Below are 23,910 nucleotides of genomic sequence, written 5' to 3'. Positions count from 1 at the left end.
TAATTACTTAAAAATCATACAATGTGATTTTTGTTTTAGATTCCGTCTCTCACGGTTGAAGTGTACCTATGATAAAAAATTACAGACCTCTACATGCTTTGTAAGTAGGAAAACCTGCAAAATCTGCAGTGTATCAAATACTTGTTCTCCCCACTGTACCTTGGAAATAAGAATATTTGGTGATAGGAATTCTTCCAGGTAATTTGGTCCAAAATTAGGTTGTAGGTTTGGATTTTTATCCAACTTTGGAGTTTATCCAACTCTTAATCTTTTTTGCAAAAACATGCTGAACAATGCAGGAGCCCATCTGCTCATCTCACTCTCTCAAATTATTGCTCTGTGAATTTCCACATTATATATTTAAATATAAACATTTATGTAGAAATATATAAAACAGTCACGCTGGACATGTGTGCCTGCTAAATTACTAAGATGTTAGCTAAAATCACCACACTTACTCATTTCATACCTTTTGTAATATTGCAATTAGGACTTTGGTTGGGAACAACACTCAACAGTATATCATGTCTGGATATATAATTGAAGGTTAGGTCAAAAACGTTTTATTTTTTTCCACTCCATGCATCAACTGGCTAAATAAACAGAACTTGAAACGTCCAAACTATAGCCACTCCAGCAGAAAAGGAGATTTGATACAAAAAGATTTTATTTTCACAATATCAAAAGTCAACAGTGAACCCTACAGAGATTTGTGGATCAATAGGCATCAACAAGGTACAGAAAGTAAAAAAAAAACTTGTGTGTGTAGTGATTCCATTTAACCAGTTTATTTTTGTTTGAGTGTAGGTGCCGTTTAGGATATGCTGAGTAGCATTGAGAACAATGTTTTTGAAAACTGAGTTAGAGAAAACACAAGCAAACAGGAAACTGAAATAGCAAACTGAAGAAAAATTATTTTTGCAGTTCATCCTTTACACAGTTATACAAAAATCTAAGAAAAGAAAAATGTGTAAGAAATTATGCATATGGAAAATTCAACCCAGAAATGGGTTAATTTCCTATATCTGCAGATTAAAATATTCTTTCATCTCCTTTCAAGTATCCCTCCATCTGTAGGACAATGTTCACATTTTCAAATGTAAAAATACTACAAGATCAGAGGGAAGGGCAAATACCAAACAACTCAATGGTGGCGAGAGGGGATAAGAGAAGTTAATAGGAAGGGAGGAAGAAAAGAACGACGTGATGGCCATTGTAAAGAGCTGAAATGGGCAGATTCATTCGGACCCCCAAAGCAGTCACAACTAGATACTTCATGATCTTCCAACCAAGGCCTGGACAGTATCAGCAGTATGGTAATAGCTCCACCTCATCCTCTGATAGGGTAGGTGGATAGAGGGCTAGGTGGAGTTTCTGCCATATTGCTCACACTGACACAGCTCTTTCATCTCTACAGTGGGGAATCAAGAAGTGTCTAGGGCAGGGGTAGGCAACCCTGGTCCTGGTGTGCGGAAGGCACTTCCTGTTTTTGATTAAACCGACCTGGAAGACCAAATGTGTTGAATTTAGGCAATCACTGAACTGATCAATAAGCTTAGTAGCTCAATGTGGTGCTTTGAGACAATTGTACAGTACCTGCAGCACTCCAGGAACAGGGTTGTCTACCCCTGGTCTAGGGGTCAGTTTGAAACAGAACCAAAGAGGTTCAAGACACCAGAATCCATCCTAACATAAAGGGCGCGTTCCCCTGCCCAGGCATTGCTGACGCATGCCAGATCTTACAACCCCTGGATAGACATTTTAAGTATCAGCTAACCACATCAAGTTATAGCAATATAGCAGTCGACGACAGTCAATGACGTGGCACGCAACCATTGGTTGATGCATGCAACGTCTGAGCAGAGGAACACGACCAAAGGCTCCATATTCCCTCCAGGGTGAGAGGTCACAGGAAGTAGTCTGCCACTGGCTTTTTGGAGGGAATGCCCCTGGTTTCCTGCGGAGCGGCTTCAAATATGATGAACTCCCTCTGCAGGTGCTCATCCAGCTCCAAGATGGCTGCCACATTACCACATCTGTGTGTTACAGGGGAGGGAGAGAGGGAGCAGAAGAGATAGACGGTTGCTATGGTGACCTAAACATTGCTATAAGCTAACAACATGCATACACAGCCGAGTTTGGCCATAAACGCAGCAGTCCAAATGCAGAATATATAGGACGGGAGAAAAAAACGAAACGACAAGCAAGCAAGAAAAAGATGGAGACAGGACACAGACCTGTAGCAGTAGTTGGGTGCGGACCACACAGTTAGCACTGTCTCATTGAAGTGCCACTTGTAGCCCTCCATGACCAGCTGGTGGGCCCTGCAGATCATGTGGATGTCATTGGCCGCATTGAACTGGGCCACCACGTCACTGCCAAACAGGTAGCCCGCCCCCCTCGGGCTAACACCCCACCCTGTGGTGTCTGGGAGAGAGAAACTTGAGTTGTCTCATTCCTTTTCGTTGGGGCATAAATGCTAAAATGTGTGAGACCGACTTGGTGGAATCGTCACCATCCTGCTTATAGCTACACGTTTTTGGGGTGGAAGGGTTATTTACCAGTATCTTACCTTCTGGGTCAGACCACAGCAGGTCACACATGGGGCCATCGTGAGGCACTTCCTGCTTCCTGTCGATAGTTCTGATCTGGTCCAGAGTTTGAATAGAGGGAGAAAGGCCACCGTGCACACAGAATATCTACACAATGAGAGAAATAGAGAGAGAAAGAATCTACATTGAACAAAACTATAAACACAACATGTTTCATGAGCTGAAATATAAGATCCCTGACATTTTTCATACGCACAAAATGCTTATTTCTCTCAAATGTAGTACACACATTGTTTACATCCCTTTTAGTGAGCATTTCTCCTTTGCCAAGATAATCCATCCACCTGACAGGTGTGGCATATCAAGAAGCCGATTAAACAGCATGACCACAGATCCCACAGATTAGAGGTTGACCGATTATGATTTTTCAACGCCGATACCGATTATTGGAGGACCAAAAAAAGCTGATACCGATTAAATCGGCCATTTAAAAAATATATGTATTTGTGATAATGACATCAATACTGAATGAACACTTATTTTAATATGATACTTCAATAAAATCAATTTAGCCTCAAATAAATAATGAAACATGTTCAATTTGGTTAAATAATGCAAAAACAAAGTGTTGGAGAAGAAAGTAAAAGTGCAATATGTGCCATGTAAGAAAGCTAACGTTTAAGTTCCTTGCTCAGAACATGAGAATATATGAAAGCTGGTGGTTCCATTTAACATGAGTCTTCAATATTCCCAGGTAAGAAGTTTTAGGTTGTAGTTATTATAGGAATTATAGGACTATTTCTCTCTATACCATTTGTATTCCATATACCTTTGACTATTGGATGTTCTTATAGTCACTTTAGTATTGCCAGTGTAACAGTATAGCTTCCGTCCCTCTCCTCGCTCCTGCCTGGGCTCGAACGAGGAACACATCGACAACAGCCACCCTCGAAGCAGCGTTACCCATGCAGAGCAAGGGGAACAACTACTCCAAGTCTCAGAGCGAGTGACGTTTCAAACGCTATTAGCGCAAACCCCGCTAACTAGCTAGCCATTTCACATCGGTTACACCAGCCTAATCTCGGGAGTTGATAGGCTTGAAGTCATAAACAGCGCAATGCTTGAAGCACAGTGAAGAGCTGCTGGCAAAACGCACGAAAGTGCTGTTTGAATGAATGCTTACGAGCATGCTGGTGCCTACCATCGCTCAGTCAGACTGCTCTATCAAATCATAGACTTAATTATAACATAATAACACACAGAAATACGAGCCTTTGGTCATTAATATGGTCGGATCCGGAAACCATCATCTTGAAAACAAAACATTTATTCTTTACGGAACCATTCCATATTTTATCTAACGGGTGGCATCCATAAGTCTAAATATTCCTGTTACATTGCACAACCTTCAATGTTATGTCATAATTACGTAAAATTCTGGCAAATTAGTTCGCAACGAGCCAGGCGGCCCAAACTGTTGCATATACCCCGACTCTGCGTGCATTGAACGCAAGAGAAGTGACACAATTTCACCTGGTTAATATTGCCCGCTAACCTGGATTTCTTTTAGCTAAATATGCAGCTTTAAAAATATATACTTCTGTGTATTGATTTTAAGAAAGGCATTGATGTTTATGGTTAGGTACGTCGTGCAACGATTGTGCTTTTTTCGCAAATGCGCTTTTGTTAAACCATCCCCCGTTTGGCAAAGTTGGCTGTCTTTGTTAGGGATAAATAGTCTTCACACATTTCGCAACGAGCCAGGCGGCCCAAACGGCTGCATATACCCTGACTCTGTTGCAAGAGAAGTGACACAAAGAAATTCATGTTATCAGGCAATATTAACTAAATATGCAGGTTTAAAAATATATACTTGTGTATTGATTTTAAGAAAGGCATTGATGTTTATGGTTAGGTACCTTTTTCGTGAATGCGCACCGCATCGATTATATGCAACGCAGGACACGCTAGATAAACTAGTAATATCAACCATATGTGTAGTTAACTAGTGATTATGATTGATTGATTGTTTTTTATAAGTTAAGTTTAATGCTAGCTAGCAACTTACCTTGGCATCTTACTGCATTCGCGTAACAGGCAGGCTCCTCGTGGAGTGCAATGAGAAGCAGGTGGTTAGAGCGTTGGACTAGTTAACCGTAAGGTTGCAAGATTGAATCCCCGAGCTGACAAGATAAAAATCTGTCGTTCTGCCCCTGAACAAGGCAGTTAACCCACCGTTCCTAGGCCGTCATTGAAAATAAGAATGTGTTCTTAACTGACTTGCCTAGTTAAATAAAGGTGTAAAAATTAATAATTAAATACCGATTTCCGATTATTATGAAAACTTGAAATCGGCCATTCCGATTAATCGGTCGACCTTTACCACAGATGTCTCAAGTTAAGGGAGCGTGCAATTGGCATGCTGATTGCAGGAACATCCACCAGAGCTGTTGCCAGAGAAATTAATGTTAATTTCTCTACCATAAGCCACCTCCAACGTCTAGAGAATTTGGCAGTAGGTCCAACCGGCCTCACAACAGCAGACCACGTGTAAGGCGTTGTGTGGAGCATTTCTTATCGATGGCAATTTGAACGCACAGTGACGAGATCCTGAGGCCCATTTTCGTGCCATTCATCCGCAGCCATCACCTCATGTTTCAGCATGATAATCCACAGCCCCATGTAGCAAGGATCTGTACACAATTCCTGGAAGCTGAAAATATCATAGTTCTTCCATGACCTGCACACAGACATGTCACCCATTAACCTGTTGAGGACAGAGGGCGCTGTTTTTACTTTGGGGGAAAATCGTGCCCAATTTAAACGGCCTCGTACTCAATTCTTGCTCGTACAATATGCATATTATTATTACTATTGGATAGAAAACACTCTAGTTTCTAAAACCGTTTGAATTATATGTGAGTAAAACAGAAGTCATTTTGCAGCAAACTTCCTGACAGGAAGTGGAAAATCTGAAATCGATGCTCTGTTCTAGGGCCTGCCTATGAATGTCCTTGATATTTATTAGTATAGATGCACTTCATACGTCTTCCACTAGATGTCGACAGGCAGTGAGAGAAGAAATGGAGTGTATAACTTGATCTGGGGTCGAATAAAAGCTCTCGGCATGACATGTCACCAGTTTCCTGTTTTCTGGAGCGCGCGTGAAGGGACCTGGTTTTGCCTTCTGATAAGCTGTCGTTATGGACGACTAATATCTCCGGCTTTGATTTTATTTGATACATGTGACAATATCATCGTAAAGTATGTTTTTTCAATATAGTTTTATTAGATTATTGAAATTTATTCGGGACGTTAGGCGTGTTGCGTTGTGTGCCTTTGTTCAGGAAGGAGAGCTCCGCGCTACTTTGCTAGCTTTCCGTGCTAATTGACTGGAGAAGAGGACATTCTAAATCCAAACAACGATTGTTCCCGACAAAGGACCCCTTGTACAACATTCTGATGAAAGATCATCAAAAGTAGGACCCATTTTATGATGCTATTTCATATATCTGTCGAACATGTTGTACTAGTCGTTTGCGCCCAGATTTTGGGTACTCTCTCGCTATACCTAAGCTGGATGTCGTAATGAAGTTATTTTTAGAATTCTAACACGGCGATTGCATTAAGAACTAGTGTATCTATCATTTCCTATACAACATGTATTTTCTAGTAACGTTTATGAATAGTTATTTGGTCAGAATAGTTGGTGTCATAAAAATATCCGCACATTCTGGGAAAAAGATGCTACGTTAGCACAATGTATAACCACTGATTTCAGCTCTAAATATGCACATTTTCGAACAGAACATAAGTGTATGTATAACCTGATGTTATAGGACTGTCATCTGATGAAGGTTTATGAAGGTTAGTGAAAATTAGTATCTCTTGCTGGTTTATTCCCTATCGCTAACGTGCCTATTGCTATCGCTAACGTGCCTTGAATGAATGCGGTAGTGTGGTAGGCTATTGTAGTAAGCTAATATAATGCTATATTGTGTTTTCGCTGTAAAACACTTTAAAAAAAATCGGAAATATTGGCTGGATTCACAAGATGTTTGTCTTTAATTTGCTGTACACCATTGATTTTTCAGAAATGTTTTATGATGAGTATTTAGGTATTTGACGTTGGTGTCTGTAATTACTCTGGCTGCTTCGGTGCTATTTCTGACGGTAGCTGTGATGGTAGCTGCAATGTAAAACTGATTTATACCTCAAATTCACATTTTTCGAACAAAACATAGATTTATTGTATAACATGTTATAAGACTGTCATCTGATGAAGTTGTTTCTTGGTTAGTTAGGTTGGCTTTGTGCATGCTACCTGTGCTGTGAAAAATGTCTGTCTTTTTTGTATTTGGTGGTGAGCTAACATAAATGTGGTGTTTTCGCTGTAAAACATTTAAAAAAAATCGGACATGTTGACTGGATTCACAAGATGTGTATCTTTTATTTGCTGTATTGGACTTGTTAATGTGTGAAAGTTAAATATTTCTAAAAAATATCTTTGGAATTTCGCGCTCTGCCTTTTCAGTGGAATGTGGGAGGAGTTCCGCTAGCGGAACGCCAGAGCCAGACAGGTTAAGCATGTTTGGGATGCTCTGGATCGACGTGTACAACAGCGTGTTCTAGTTCCTGCCAATATCCAGCAACTGCATAGCCATTGAAGAGGAGTGGGACAACATTTCACAGGCCACAATCAACAGCCTGATCAACTCTATGTGAAGGAGATGTTTCGCGCTGAATGAGGCAAATGGCGGTTACAGCAGACACTGACTGGTTCTGATCCACACCGCCAACTTATTTTTTTAAAGGTATCAGTGACCAACAGATGGATATCTGTATTCCCAGTCATGTGAAATCCATAGATTAAGGCCTAATGAATTTATTTAATTTGACAGATTTTCTCATATGAACTGTAACTCGGTAAAACCTTTCAAATCGTTACATGTTGTGTTTATATTTTTGTTCTGTATAGTTAAGGCCTTACACAATCCAACTCAAGAAACAGGTTTCTTTAAAAACATTCTTCTCAATAAAGCAACAAAACATGTTTGAACCGATGGGTGCGATTGTGATCCAGAGTTACTTGCATTAATTACAGAGGAAAACCTAAGCTAGCAGGAAAGATATAAAGAGGGGAGATTGTCACGAGTCATGCTGTTTCAGTGAGACCTAGCTATTTAGTGAGACTAGCCATCTAACCATAGCAATCTAGCCTGGTCCCAGATCTATTTGTGCTGTATTATCAACTCCTATGTTCATTGTCACGTCCCTCCTTGGTATGACCATAGGAGTTGGTAAGATGGCACGAATAACAATCAGAGAGAAGCAGAGAAATGTGACTGAAGGGGCCGGGGAGCGCACCTTGCCGTCGATGATGGCAGAGAGGGACAGGTAATCAAAGATCTCGGTGCAATATCTCCACACGGTGACCGAACCGTACTTGCGGAGGCACTCGTCATAGAAGCCGTAGACCTGTGTGATCTGCCGTGACTCGTGGTTCCCTCGGATCAGAGTGATCCTGTCTGGATACCGCACCTGTGGGGGGAGGAAGGGGTAAGTTACTTGTTAGAATGGGTCCTTCAAAGGGACCCTACTGGCCAAAAAGCAAATGAGAGGGGTAGTAGGTCCGACTTTGTCCCATAGAGAGCTTAGGTTAGTAGTGGGGCTAGACACAAAGCGCACACTTCGCACAGTACAATGACAAAGTATAAAAAATGTCCAATCATTGCATTTCCTGAATTTACATACGTTTAAATTGAACTAACTCCAACCCTGCATAGCATTAGAAACACTACTAGAGGGAGTAAAAGAGTGTCTGAAAAATGAAAACATCTAGCCTCAGAATAATTGAATAGCTCTGATTTGGCTTCTCTCGAGTACCTTGAGTGCTAGGAGCAGCAGGAACGTCTCCACGCTGTAGAAGCCTCGGTCCACAAAGTCACCCATGAAGAGATAGTTTGTCTCCGGAACATCGCCCCCTACCTTGCACACACGCAATTGAAGTGTTAAATAATGACACATCAAAAATGGCACAGCAGAATATGACATGTATGTAAATGACATGGAGTTTATGGCATTATGAAGCAAAATGGTGCATATGTTGAGTTTGGAACTGTACAGACACCGCACAAAGAGGCACTGAGAAATCATACAGATGAAATTCAGGAAATACAGACAGAAAGGAGACTGAACTTACTCTAAACAGCTCCTTTAGGTCATAAAACTGTCCATGAATATCCCCACACACCTGTGATAGAAAATAAGAATTGTAGGGAATTAAAGGGAAACAATTCAGGAAGTAAAGCTGAGCAAACATGTATTCAATTCACTAATACTAAACATGTGCTTCTAAAATAGAAAAATCTATATTTTGATCTTGAACAACGTTTATTAGAGGTATATGGGTAGCGGCATCTTGAATTGCCATTGTAACAACTGACGCCAATGTGTCATTGGTAGGAGTGAGCAAATTGTGAGTTTTGGCGTTGAGACAAAGTGAATGTGGCCACTGGGAGGTGCCGTGCCTCTACTGGACCTGAAAAATGTCTCAACTTTGACAGCGCTGTCATTAAGATCAGGACAACAATATTAAGGTATGAAACTGTATACAATTCGCTTTAATGTTGGTAATTATATGTACATTTTAGAGTATTTTTTCCAATTGATGAGTCCGTGAAATGAAATGTTGACAATCAGCCAAAATGAGGCAAAGTATCTAACTAGCCAGCCTACTTGATTTAGCTCGTCTTGTCTTTTTTATGTAAATGGTTTCATTGATAACTAAAAACTAAAATACTCCTATTGACAATTTGAAGAGAATTTGTCATTAGGTATGAGCGAGACCTAGCTAACACAAACTGGCAAATGATTAAGTTAGATATGAAGAAGTGTTGCATGGTATACCAGTACCACAGTAGTGTCACGGTACCAAAACGTCATGATACCAACATTTTAGAATACCATAGTACCGTTTCATATGATACTATGACATTTTTCAGCCCTACTGATCTAAAGAACCCGCTGGCACCTGTTATTATTTTTTTAAATAAATTCTGTAAAAAAAATGTAAGCAACAGCAACAAGTCTCTTGTTAGCACCGGTCCAATAATGTCCCCTTCACTTTCATATGTGGCAGCTGTAATCCGCTAGCCGCATCCCATTCCAGCTATCAATCACCAGCTTCTCTCCATCCGCTCTTCCTGCGCATCTATTCCTCAGTTTTTAAAATATAATTTAGCCGTGATGGCGAGGGGGGATGCAGACACTGATCAGTCTTCTGTTGTTACATTTGTACATTTGATACATTGGAGCAGCATGCAGAGCGAGCAAAGTTGATAGGTCTACATTCTATATAATTTCATCCCTGGTATATCCAAGAGCACAGGACAGTCTGATAGGCTTTGCAAAGGGTTAACTTCTTCTTGATAGGGGGCACAATTGAAACATATGGCAAAATATACGTACCCATTTTAAACTGCCTATTTCTCATCCCCCGAAACTACAATATGCATATAATAGTCAGATTAGGATAGAAAACACTCTGAAGTTTCCAAAACTGTAAGAATTTTGTCTGTGAGTTAAACAGAACTTTTATTGCAGGTGAAAACCTGAGAGAATTTCAAGCAGGAAGTGGCACTAATTTTGAGAGCTCTGTGTTCGAAAGCCTTCCTATTGCATATGTGAAGTCTCATCAATAAGACCTCTTTTTCTATGTCTTCCCTAAGGTGTCAACAGCTTTTAGACGTAGTTTCAGGCCTTTATTTTGAAGGATGAGCTTGTAAGAGCACATTGAGTAAGTGGACAGGTGGGGGCTCTCCGGGTGAATCATGCGTAAATCTGAAAAGGTAGCCATTGTTTCTTTCGCTCTAGTGAGAAGCCAACTGTCCCATCTAATTTATTATCGAATAGATTTGTGAAAAACACAATGAAGTTGGATCAGAAACAACGGTTGACATGTTTATGTGGACATTATGGATATCATTTGGAATTTTTTTCGCCGTTGTCGCGAACGCTTTTTCCTGTGAATTCCTGGATCATGACGCAACAAACAAACAGAGTTATTTGGATGTGAAACATATCTTTATGGAACAAAAGGAACATTTGCTGTCTAACTGGGAGTCTCGTGAGTGAAACCAACCGAAAATCAACTAAGGTAAACGATCAATTTGATTGCTTTGCTGGATGTTGTTACCGAGTTACCTGACGCTAGCTGTTCTTATTGTTTTGTCGAGCGATCGATACATTTACACAATTGCATGTATTGCTTATGCTGTAAAGCATCATTTCAAAATCTGAGATGACAGATGGATTAAGGAAAGGCTAAGCTGTGTTTTGCAATACTCCACTTGTGATTTCATGAAATGATATTTTATGATTACCCTCTGGCGCTAGGCTAGGCTATGCGAATCAGGGTTTTTAATGACAGAAAACCCGGATCCAGGATGGGTAGCAATGAAAGGTTAAAAAATATGACTCACATTACTGGAGCAACCTTTTATTCTTCCTGCGCAATTTCGCACGCATTTGATATAATTTCACAAACCATGTCACTGGCTGGGCTGTTTTAAACTAATCCCGGGCCATTGTTCAGTCAAGTTACCTAGGTAGCTAACAACCTGGTAACTTGACAGTAGGTCTAGGCATATTTGATTTGCACAGGAAGAAAGGAAAAGGGTCTACTACTCATGAGATGTGTTTCAAAAGGTAGGATTCATATAGGCCTAATGTAAGATTAAACTAACAAAAATCTCTCTCTTTCTGGTGCTCCTTACATTGTTTGGTGCCTAACGTTTTTAAAGTTGGGAGCAGTGAGTATGTGTTTATGAGGGAGACAGAGTGTGTGAGGGAGGGAGAGTATGTGTGAGTCTTAACTGAAGAGTAAAAGTTTAATTAAGTGTTTTCCCCTTACTGCCACAATGACATGCAGACCATTATGCATGTATATTCAGTCATCCCATTCCTCCAGCCAAATCACAGGCAGGCCTTTGCAAATATGAGCAAATTAATCATTCTATGCAGTATTCTATTATACAGTGAACAGTGTGAAGTTAAATTAAATATGTTGTATTGCGTAGAAGTGTGAATATCAGTGATAGATTTGTTTTGTATAGCACATGCGTTTAGAAAACGGGAACAAGTGTGGGAAATGGGGCGCTAAGGACACTAAGCCACTATTTCATCAAATTGTGAAAAACTCAACAGGTTAATGTGAAAGGTGTGCTTGAAAGGATGCACATAACTCTGCAATGTTGGGTTGTATTGGAGAGAGTCTGTCTTAAATAATTTTCCACACAGTCTGTGCCTATATTTAGTTTTCATGCTAGTGAGTGCCGAGAATCCACTCTCACATAGGTACATGGTTGCAAAGGGCATCAGTGTCTTAACAGTATCGATTTGCCAAGGCAGGATACTCTGAGCGCAACCCTATCCAGAAATCTGGCAGTGGCTTCTGCTTAAATTCAATTTTCACAGAACCGCCTGTTGCAATTTCGATGAGGCTCTCTTGTTCAGATATCGGTAAATGGACTGGAGGCAGGGCATGAAAGGGATAACGAATCCAGTTGTTTGTGTCGTTCGTTTCGGAAAAGTACATGTGTAATTGCGCACCCAGCTCACTGAGGTGCTTCGCTATATCACATTTGACATTGTCCATAAGCTTGAGTTGATTTGCACACAAAAAATCATACAATGATGGAAAGATCTGTGTGTTGTCCTTGTTAATGCAGACAGAAAAGAGCTCCAACTTCTTAATCATAGTCTCAATTTTGTCCCGCACATTGAATATAGTTGCGGAGTCCCTGTAATCCTAGTCACATTCAGTGGAAAAAAAACAATCACCCAGATAGGCCAGTTGTGAGAGAAACTCATCATCATGCAAGCAGTCAGACAAGTAAAACTTATGGTCAGTAAAGAAAACTTTAAGCTCGTCTCTCATTTTTTTTTTAAACGTGTCAATACTTTGCCCCTTGATAACCAGCGCACTTCTGTAGATTGTAAAAGTGTTACATGGTCGCTGCCCATATCATTGCATAATGCAGAAAATACACGGGAGTTCAGGGGCCTTGCTTTAACAAAGTTAACCATTTTCACTGTAGTGTCCAAAACATCTTTCAAGCTGTCAGGCATTCCCTTGGCAGCAATGTCCTCTCGGTGAATGCTGCAGTGTACCCAAGTGACATCGGGAGCAACTGCTTGCACGCACGTTACCACTCCACTATGTCTCCCTGTCATGGCTTTTGTGCCATCAATACAGATACCAACGCAGCTTGACCACCAAAGTCCATTTGATGTCACAAAGCTGTCCAGAACATTAAAAATATCCTCTCCTGTTGTCCTGGTTTCCAGTGGTTTGCAGAAGAGGATGTCTTCCTTAATTGACCCCCAATAAACATAACGGACATACAGTTGAAGTTAGAAGTTTACATACACTTAGGTTGGAGTCAATAAAACTCGTTTTTCAACAAATGGTTCTTCCAAATGGACAATGACCCCAAGCATACTTCCAAAGTTGTGGCAAAATGGCTTAAGGACAACAAAGTCAAGGTATTGGAGTGGCCATCACAAAGCCCTGACCTCAATCCTATAGAACATTTGTGGGCAGAACTGAAAAAGCGTGTGCGAGCAAGGAGGACTACAAACCTGACTCAGTTACACCAGCTCCGTCAGGAGGAATGGGCCAAAATTCATCAAACTTATTGTGGGAAGCTTGTGAAAGGCTACCCAAAACATTTGACCTAAGTTAAACTATTTAAAGGCAATGCTACCACATACTAATTGAGTGCATTAACTTCTGACCCACTGGGAATGTGATGAAAGAAATTAAAGCTGAAATAAATAATTCTCTCTACTATTATTCTGACATTTCACATTCTTAAAATTAAGTGGTGATCCTAACTGACCTAAGACAGGGAATTTTTACGAGGATTAAATGTTCGGAATTGTGAAAAACTGAGTCTAAATGTATTTGGCTAAGGTGTATGTAAACTTCCGACTTCAACTGTATACCAGGAGCTGTAACAGGAGCTGTGCCAGGCCCGCCACGTCTGTTGACTCATCCAGCTGTAACGCAAAGAATTCACTGGCTTGTATGCGAAGCAGTAATTGTTTCAAAACATCTTCTGCCGTGTCACTGATGCGTCATGAAACAGTTGTTTGATGAAGTCATTGTCTGTACAGTTTTTTTTGGCCTTTCCCCCCGCTTTGTCCCAGTCAAATCTGCGGCAGCAGGAAGAATAAAGTCCTCCACAATAGTATGGGGCTTGCCTGTCCTAGCCACTCGGTAGCTCACCATATAAGACACTTCTAGCCCCGTCTTATTAATGGTATCTGTTGCTTTTATACATGTCTTACTACTCGAAAGTCGTCAATTCTCACTCAAAATTCCTGTGGCTTATTTTTCAAATAGGCATGTTTAGTTTCTAAATGTCTGCACAACTGTGAAGGTTTCATTGAGTTGTGAGAGTACTTTTTTTTACTTTTTCACATATACCACACTGTGGCTGAGGAAAGGCACTGCTCCCAATATAAGTGTACCCCAAATCTATGTGGTTCTCATCATATTTGCGCCTCTTCGATGGTCCAACATCCCTATCTGTTGTTCTGTGCTTTCCTGGGTAAGGGGGCAGTAGCTCTTCGGCTGCATCAGATTCACAACTGTCAGTGTCCATACTAGCTGGGCTAGAAACAAACATAGAATTACTGATGCTAGCATTGGATGTGCTTGTGTAAGCAGAACAACTTGTGTTGTCAACAGGTGCAGGTTTAGTACTGCTGGTAGTAGCAGTACTACCAGTAGAGCTGGTATGTGTATCCATGGACACGGGCCTTACTTTTAACCATTTATTTATTTTAGAGCAAACAGAATGAGCAGCAGCTACATTTGGCTACATACGGACCGTTAGTGAAATTCCCGCGAGACAGCAACAGTTAATGTGATTGGATGTTAATTATTTGACTAGGCTACCTGTATTTGAAATTGTGTTGTTATTTCGCTCAACACTAGATGGTTTAACTTTATTTTTGGCAGTGAAACAAAGCTACTCAGGCGAGGGAAAAAAACTCACCCAAATGCATAGCCACATTGGAAAATATAAATGGGCTGTTTGAAAATGTGAATCACATTTTTATTTGGCGTACCCCCGATGGCATTGCGCGTACCCCGCCTTAGATCATGTATTTTCAGGCTTGCGAAGCAACTGCTTTTTATCCCTCTCAATCCTGTGTTCCCTCCTCTCTGTCTCAGTGTCTTGCTCCGCACAGACCGGACAAGTTTAAGCAGGTGTGCAATGGAGTATGGTCATTGCAGTTAGTTAAGCACAGAAAACGTGGTAATTATGTAGAATATTGGCCTGTTGGAAACTACAACTCCCTACTACATTGCACAGTTCAGGCTTGATCTGATTTCGCTCTACAGAAACTGCACATCGAGCTTACAGAAAAACAAGTCTGCCCTTTCCATAGTGGGGTCATACTAGTTTGTAGCCCAAACAGTTTGGACGCTACAGACAGAATTTGGCATATCGTCGGTACTGACTTCAGACGAGTCCCGTGTGGCTTCTGGGGGTCGTAAGAGCAAAACAGTTGTGGTAATATTTGGACGCTACAGATGTTTTCGTGAGGAGAGCAATTTTCAAGATGTCTCCTGTTCTGACAAACAGCCCTGTAGCTCTGCCACTTTCCACCACGGATGTGGAAGGCCAATAGGCGGATGCGTTGGAATGAGACACAGCCCATACAAAAGAAAACTGATATCTCTAGCTTAAACTGAAGGATTTGGATGGGAATTTGTGTATTATGTTAATTTGATTGACTCACTGGTGTGTAAATAGATTTAAGGATTATGGACTATCAAATATTAAATGATGTTACATGTTCTCAAATGTTAGAGGGAAAACCTTTGGAGAATAAAATGTAACTGTCACCTTGCAAGCCGATTGATAACTTGTACAACTCCCTTCCATTCACGGTTCCATTTTTAATGTGCTGAAGGGTCTTCGCTACTTGGGGAGGACGAGATTGAAATGGACAAGCAGGAGGAAGTTTGAACCACCACGTGATACTGCTGCGTCTACCAAGATTTTTGACTGGAAGGTAACTGTCATTGATTATTGTTGTGTACTATTAGGCCTACAGTGGCTTTGGAATTTATTCAGACCCCTTGAATATTTCCACTTGTTACATTCCAGCCTTATTCTAAAATGTATAAAAGTTTTTTTCCCCTCAAGCTACACACAATACCCCATAATAACAAAGCAAAAACAGGGTTTTAGAAATGTTTGCTAATTTATAAAAAACAGAAATATTACACATACATAAGTATTCAGAGCCTTTACTCAGTACTTTGTTGAAGCACATTTGACAGCGATTACAGCCTCAAGCCTTCTTGGGTATGACGTTACAAGCTTGGCACACCTGTATTTGGGGAGTTTCTCCCATTCTTCTCTGCAGATCCTCTCAAGCTCTGTCAGGTTGGATGGGAGGTGATGCTGCACAGCTATTTTCAGGTCTCTCCAGAGATGTTCGATCAGGTTTAAGTCTGGGCTCTGGTTGGGACACTCAAGGACATTCAAAGACTTGTCCCGAAGCCAATCCTGCGTTGTCTTGGCTGTGTGCTTAGGGTCGTTGTCCTGTTGGAAGGCGAACCTTTGCCCCAGTCTGAGGTCCTGAGAGCTATGGAGCAGGTTTTCATCAAGAATCTCTCTGTACTTTGCTCTGTTCATCTTTGCCCTGATCCTGACTAGTCTCCCTGCCCCTGAAAAACAACCCCACAGCATGATTCTGCCACCACCATGCTTCACCGTAGGGATGGTGCCAGGTTTCCTCCAGAAGAATCTTGCTTCTCATGGTCTGAGAATCTTTAGGTGCCTTTTGGCAAACTTCAAGCGGGCTAACATGTGCCTTTTACTGAGGAGTGGCTTCCGTCTGGCCACTCTACCATTTAGGCCTGATTGGTGGAGAGCTGCAGTGATGGTTGTGCTTCTGGAAGGTTCTCCCATCTCCACAGAGGAACTCTGGAGCTCTGTCAGAGTGACCATCTGGTTCTTGGTCACCTCCCTGACCAAGGCACTTCTCCCCGATTGCTCAAATTGGCCAGGTGGCCAGCTCTAAGAAGAGTCTTGGTGGTTCCAAACTTCTTCCATTTAAGAGAGATGGAGGCCACTATGTCCTTTGGGAACTTCAATGCTGCAGAAATGTTTTGGTACCCTTTCCCATATATGTGCCTCGACACAATCCTGTCTTAACAATTCCTTCGACCTCATGGCTTGGTTTTTGCTCTGACATGCACTGTCAACTGTGGGACCTTACATAGACAGGTGTGTGCCTTTCCAAATCATGTCCAATCAATCGAATTTACCACAGGTGGACTCCAATCAAGTTGTAGAAACACCTCAAGGATGAGCAATGGAAACAGGATGCACCTGAGCTCAAGTTCAAATCTCATAGCAAAGGGTCTGAATACTTATGTAAATAAGGTATTTTTGTTTTTAGTTATTTAATAAATTTGCACACATTTCTGGAAACCTGTTTTTGCTTCGTCATTATGGGGTATTGTGTGTCGATTGCTGAGGATTTTGTATATGTTTTATTCATTTTAGAATAAGGCTGTAACGTAACAAAATGTAGGAAAAGTCAAGGGTCTGAATACTTACCGAAGGCACTGTATATATAAACTAGGTCCAAGGTTATTTTTATACTCACTCACTTGCTCTCTATGACACTGTGGTGCACTGTCAGCTCTCAGACATATCTGAGAAGGAAGACACTATGGACATGTTACCTGTGTACCAGGCAGTCAATAGTTGAACCCACAGTAAAAAGGATAGGCAGGGGCTGGAAAGACTGGACAACATGCTGCTGAGGCTGCAAACAGGGCTGAGGGACAATCACACAGGACTCATACATAGATATACAACACCAGTCAAAAGTTTGGACACATTTGTTAAACAGATCAAAAAAGTGGTTACTTTTGGTTACTACATGATTCCATGTGTTATTTCATCGTTTTGATGTCTTCACATATTATTCTACAATTTTGAAAATAGTAAAAATAAAGGAAAACCCTTGAATGAGTAGATGTCCAAACGTTTGACTGGTACTGTACATACCATACATAGGTAATATTAAAAGGGACTCCTAGTCATCACCCAATAGCTCAGATTGTCACTGGTCATTTCCCCTTTCTTGCATGCTTTTAATTTGTTCCCATTTTGACTCTTCGTGTATAGGCCTAAGAAGAAATTTAAGTTGTAAAAGCCAATTGTTATTATATGCCTTATTCTTATAATATTTTGTATTCCAGTTAAATTTTGATGACAGTATCCCTGAGATTAATGTTTTATATAATGTTATGGTTATGACAGCATGATATAACTTGCACTTTATTTTCTGGGTGGAATGAGATCATGTATTCCCCTAACCTTATTCTTTCCATAAAGTTTTTGTTTTATTTATATTACTTGTGTGTGTGTCTTTCCTTATCAAATGTAAGACTAAATGCAATTTGTAATATGTTTTGGTGCATATATGTATTTACTATATTATGCAAATAAAGTGTCTGATCACAGAACATTCCATAAAATTCTAGAAAAATACCACCAGTCATTAAAACAGCTGTCACTCATTCACAGTAAATAGTAGTACTATTCTGATTTCAGATTATCAATCCTTACAAAACAAGGAAGACTCACTATACTATTAAGTGTTTATCTTAATTAGGAAGTTGTGTAAATGGCAGTTGTTTGGGAAAAAGGTGTTTAAGATGTATAACACACAAGTGATTTTTTGATTGACATCATTTCAAAGGGCTGTTTCTCAGCTTCCAAACTATGTATCATGTTTTCATAAATGGTTTGACAACAGCAAAGTATGGCTCATTAATATACGCAGGGGTCATGATTAGGACTGTGGCGGTTGCGAAATTTCATCAGCCGGTGAAATCCATGCAATATAGCCTATACCTTCACAATATATCCATTATTTATTTTATACAGGTATAAAGAAGCATGAAATGAAGGAAATTGTCGATTTCAGAAGAAAATAATAGCATATTCTGAGTTGTCCTTATGTTAGGTCCTGATGTGGCTATGTCAAATGGCAGTGGGCTACAATAGTTCATTTGCTTATAATTGCGTGGCATTAATTGATATTATTTTATAGTATGAAGAATACAATTGAACAAAGCTGAATAAAATATATTTTCTCCAAACGATTTGAGGGAGTGTGCATATGTGGCTATTCTATGTTGAGCGGCTAACAAAGAAATAGTTACTCCTATATGCTTAATTTAGAGTTATTAATGTAACTTTAGTTGTTCTACAAACGTTGGGCTATATGTTTGGATTTTTAATACATTGTAAGGCTGCATGATGAGACGCTAATGATGATTTGAAAAAAGTCACTTGAAAAGGCATGAGGTCTACTTTGTTTTTTGCACAGGCTGTACACACTCCAATAGTCTCTCATTCACAATTTGACAAGCAAAGCACCAGAAAATAAATCCATGCCTTTTGCGGCCCGGAGTGCTGCATTGAACCCTTCTGCCTGAGTGTGCTGCACAATCCGAAGCGTCTCTCCCTCACGTGGTCGGGTCTTTCTCACAGGATACAAGTTAAGACGGACAAATCGGGGACGCAACTGTGTGCGTCCTTATCCCATTCCAACGTGCATATTGAAGATATTGGATGAACTGTGCACATTTACTTTTTGTAAGCCAACAAGATGAGCAGGCCTAACAAACAGCAAAAGCACTAGCCTGTCAATCTACTATCCCCCATAGTACAAAAGTCAACCTATTCTATTCTGTGCGAGAATTAAATATTCCACACAGTCTGAGACAGTTGTGGGATGCGATAGATCCCAAATTAATACAACCAACTAGCATCAAAAAAACTTTTTATGCAATGTGAGGCAACAGATCATAACGTTTAACTTACACTATTTCTTCACATTATAAGCTCAGAAATTAGCACATGGTAGTAGGATATAAGCGCAATTGTTCCATTAGCGGAAAACACCATTATGAAAAGTGACCGCAAATGCAATTATGCATGTAATGGTGAAAATGATTTGCCCCAAACTTGAAACTCACTCGCAGCTTTTATTTATTTATTTTTATATATATATATATATATATATAAGGAGAGAGATATATATCTATATGCCAGATATGCTCTACACCCCTTGTAAAGCAGTTGCAAAAAAAGGCATTGTTTCTTATGCTGGGTATCATTCACAAGTGATGGGCTAATATTGTCACCCATCAAACTATTCTTGATTTAATATTGTCTTTACATATAGTAAATAATATATGTGTGACATTTTCTTTGATTTAGAATGGACCATTATCATGAACCTGTCTCGAAACAGGGGCACTGGGAAAAAATACATGTAATCTATGCACTTAAATAAGGGACGTTTTTCCACGTGGTTTATTTCATGCCAGGTAGGCTGTACTCATGTTGTAAAAATAAGTAATGTGCTTAACCCTCCTGTTATGTTGCAGGTCAATTTGACCCATTTCCACTTTTGAGTTGTCTAAAATACTAGTTAACCTCCCTTTCTCTCCATGAAATTAAAGGACTTTTCCTCATTTAGGGTCATGAACCTAACTTCAAAATTTGGACACACTGATGTGTTGTGGAATGTCTGTGTAGATTTTGTATACAAACATGATGTTGTGGATCCTTTTGACCCAGAGGTTTTCATGTGTATAGATATTGGCACAGGTCCAAAATAAACAAGTGTCTTTGTATTTTGTTTTCACTGGTTCTGGTTGCACTATTATAACTATGTTTGGGTGAAAAGGAGTTTCCCAAGGTAATCCTTCTCAGTGCGAGAGCAGCAGATCTCTGACACAGACACTCAAAAATTATCTCCAAAAGATTTTCAGTCAATGAAGCCTTATCACAAATTCTGGACTGTGACAGTGAAATAGAATAAGAGGTTTCAAAGACAGAGGATATTTCAGAGATAGAGGACAATGCTGTTGATGATCCAGATTGTGAATTTTTCTTTGGTGAAGAGGAGGAGTCTGCTATACCATCCCCTCCATCAGATGAGAGAGAGAGCACGCAACAACCATCATCCAGAGAAGAGAGGACATGGAGGTCTAAAGTGGTAATATAGAATGGTCACTGTCCCCACAACGAAGTCAAGGTAGGACTGTCAGCTTCCAATGTAATCAAAATTGTTCCAGGGCCCCCCACACAAAGACAGTAAAACCAGCAGTGTAGAATGCAATAAATACATATGCAGGAAGCACACACATACATTGTGTTCAACATTTAGAGAGAAAGACTGAAGGGATCATTTTGACCAATAGGGTCAAATCACACCTAAGTGTTACTGGAAAATACAATACTTGGGGAAACTGAAAATGCTTGCTGTAAAAAAGGAAATATGTCAAACAAATAGTTCTTAAATGTTGAGTTTTAAAAAAATCTAATGTTCTTGTATTTCTTCTTTCTGAAAGGTCTGACAAGACTAAATAAAGTTTTGGCTGTTTTAACTTGATTATTTGACTGTCTTGAGCGTGTTTAAACTGTCCGGGTCAATCTGACCCATACCACAATGAACATAATTTATTTTCAGCAAAGCACAAGGGTTAATATTAGTAAAGTTGAATAATAAATATAGTAGGCCTAGCCTATAGAAAGCTGATGGATCCTCTTTTTATTAGCGGTCATCAACATGTTTTCTCCTGCAATTGCATAACCTATATAAATGTTGCGTGTGTTAGATTAGAATGTGTTAGATTAGATTTTTGAATACATTTGCATTGATGTCAGAGCGATTAGAGGGACAAGAGTGCGGAGTACCAGGCAGTTAGCAAGTTTGGTGGGCTACTAAATGAACAGCAGCATCAGAGCTTGGAAAAGCCTAATTACCGTGACTAAGCGGTCATGTGGAATTTGACTGGCGGTGTGCCGGTAATGCGTTCCCCGCAAAGCCCTAGCCATGATCTCAGTCAATTCTGGAGTTTCAAAACTCTCCTACTGATGATGCAACAATGCCAATATGGCGATTTACAATTAAGGCTGGTTTACAGTCTGTCTATCTACATGTCTGTAGACAATTGTCTTACGGACATCATGAACATTCTATTGTCATCCGACATCGAACTTTATACTTATGAAAAAGTATTAACACAAAACAGCCTCTGCATGACAACAGCAGCCCGGTGCTCCAAATAGCATACTTTCTCTATTTTAAGACCAATATATCCATCTGTTCAAAAATGAATTCAGTAAATGTCAATCTAGCAAGCCAGGCAACTAAAAGCAATTTTCTAAACAATGTTTTGGTTCATTGTCTAGCCAGTTCAAATAATGATCAGAGTATAGCTGACAACGTCTAAACTTGAGTTACTTCTTATTCATTATTACAGAAAAGTAAACCCACAACAACAATTATTTACAAGGTAATGGCGAGCTTACAGAAAATAGCTTACTGCCACAGTGTGACGAAATAAAAGTAGGTCATTCTCATTCTGAGAATTTTAGAACTGCATCATCTGGTCACAGGAGGATTTGGTCTGGTTGCTGTGACAGTACGGTAACCACGACAACAGACGTTGACAGTGCAGACTTTTTTTAATGTCTGCACGACAAGGAAACTGACAGTCGCAGTGACAGACTACAGATATTCCACCAAGTATAAATTAAATGTTTTGACCAGCGACACTTGTTGCATAATTGCCTACAAACATGTTGTTAGACCAAGTATAAACTGGCCTTTACAGTTAGCTGGTGTTCTAAAGCCTAGCGTTTCCATTCCCCTAATGTATTCAGCCATCCAACATTACACATGTAACAAGAGGGATCAGATTGGGAAGTGCAAATAATGGCAGTCTAGGCAGATCTACGAAGTAATCAAGATGTCTTCTATTCTGAAAATACTCACTGTAACTGGAGAGTCCACCCTCTGTACATTACTCTCCTCTACCAGAATCTCCCTGTAACACAAACACAAGCAGACGACAGGCTTAGTGATGAAGATTTAGGTAGTATCAGAAATGTTGTGATATGGCCTGTGTATGTTTAATTACCTGGCCTTGGCGCACAGTGCTTTGACTTCATTTTCCTTGATGAGTTCACAGCGCCTAAGTTGTTCTATCTGTCTGTCCAGATCACTGATGTCCCCCATTGTCACACACATATGGAGCGAGAGGCTCACACACAATCCTCACTCTGGGGTCTGGAGGAGTCTCCCACAGAGCCTCGCAAACACAGGGTGTATATACTTCACACACAGTCACCCTGGTCCGGGAACACACAAACACACTCTCTCTAGCTGTTCAGGCAGTTCTAGTCACAAAGAGAGAGCGGCAGATTGGTGCAATAGAGAGGGATCTATGAAAGATATAATATATGACATGTTTTAGAGCATGGTTACATTAACACATTGTTATATGTCGTTCTGTTCAGTCTGAGAGCTTCAAATAGTGGAAATCCCAATAAACTAACTAGCTTATAGCTAGCTAACGTTACTAGCGAAGTTAGCGAGTTAGTTAGCATGAAGTGAGTTCAACACTAACATAACGTTAGTTAATTGGTAACGTTAACTCAGTCGGCTAGTCTTTTCATTAAGGTTGGTATTATGGGTATATTTGTGTTAATATTTAATACCCAGATAGATATCTTCTCTACCACGCACTGCGTTGTTAGCATTAGCTAACTAGTTAGCTAACAATCTCGGCCCGTTCATCAAGTAGTACGAAATGCTAACGTTGCTTAGCTAGCTAATTTAGCTTGCTAGCAATCTGGTACCTATGTTTTTTAGGCGAAAATGGCTTAAACCAAGTTAACACAAATACCTTTGAATATTGGAGAAGAAGAACTCGAAATACAGACATATAGCTGTTTTATTCCACGGTTATTTTCCTTTTTCACCGGTTCACATAACCACCGCCGGACGGGCTCTGTCTGCAACTTCCGCTGTCGGGGACGCGCATTTCGTAGTCATGAAACGGGAGGGGAATTTTCAGTTTTTAACCTGTCTAGCCCCGAGGTGCCGCTAGCAGCACAACCCCCCCCCGCCCCCACTGAAAAGGCAGAGCCGCGAAATTCAAAAAATATATATTTTTTAAATATTTAACTTTCACACATTAAAGTCCAATACAGCTAATGAAAGACACAGATCTTGTGAATCCAGCCAACATGTCCGATTTTTAAAATGTTTTACAGGGAAGACACAATATGTAAAGATGTAAATCTATTAGCTAAACACATTAGCATAATCCACCATTTTTTCTTTGTCCACCAACACCAGTAGCTATCACCAATTCGGCTAAACTAAGATATTGATAGCCACCAACCAAGAAAAAAACTCCTCAGATGACAGTCTGATAACATAT

General features: G+C 40.1%; 1 protein-coding gene across 2 annotated transcripts; it reads right to left on the bottom strand.

The window, feature by feature from the left end:
* Positions 1-649: 649 nt before the first annotated feature.
* On the bottom strand, positions 650-23,509 carry LOC129855705 (serine/threonine-protein phosphatase 4 catalytic subunit B). 2 transcript variants are annotated; one of them, XM_055923648.1, is made up of 9 exons: positions 23,371-23,509; positions 22,603-22,906; positions 22,458-22,509; positions 8,755-8,805; positions 8,439-8,540; positions 7,920-8,093; positions 2,573-2,699; positions 2,238-2,427; positions 650-2,036 (listed from the first exon to the last, which is right to left on the bottom strand). In XM_055923648.1, the coding sequence occupies exons 2-9, from the start codon at positions 22,710-22,712 to the stop codon at positions 1,907-1,909; spliced, it is 936 nt and encodes a 311-aa protein (XP_055779623.1). In that variant the 5' UTR covers positions 22,713-22,906; positions 23,371-23,509; the 3' UTR covers positions 650-1,906. The 2 variants fall into 2 exon arrangements, with proteins under 2 accessions (XP_055779623.1, XP_055779624.1); XM_055923649.1 differs by having other exon boundaries at positions 22,603-22,813.
* Positions 23,510-23,910: the final 401 nt, after the last annotated feature.

This window comes from Salvelinus fontinalis, chromosome 5 (genome assembly GCF_029448725.1).
Source record: "Salvelinus fontinalis isolate EN_2023a chromosome 5, ASM2944872v1, whole genome shotgun sequence".
In the NCBI taxonomy this organism is placed as follows: Eukaryota; Metazoa; Chordata; class Actinopteri; order Salmoniformes; family Salmonidae; genus Salvelinus; species Salvelinus fontinalis.
This window is presented reverse-complemented; position numbering and strand designations above follow the sequence as displayed.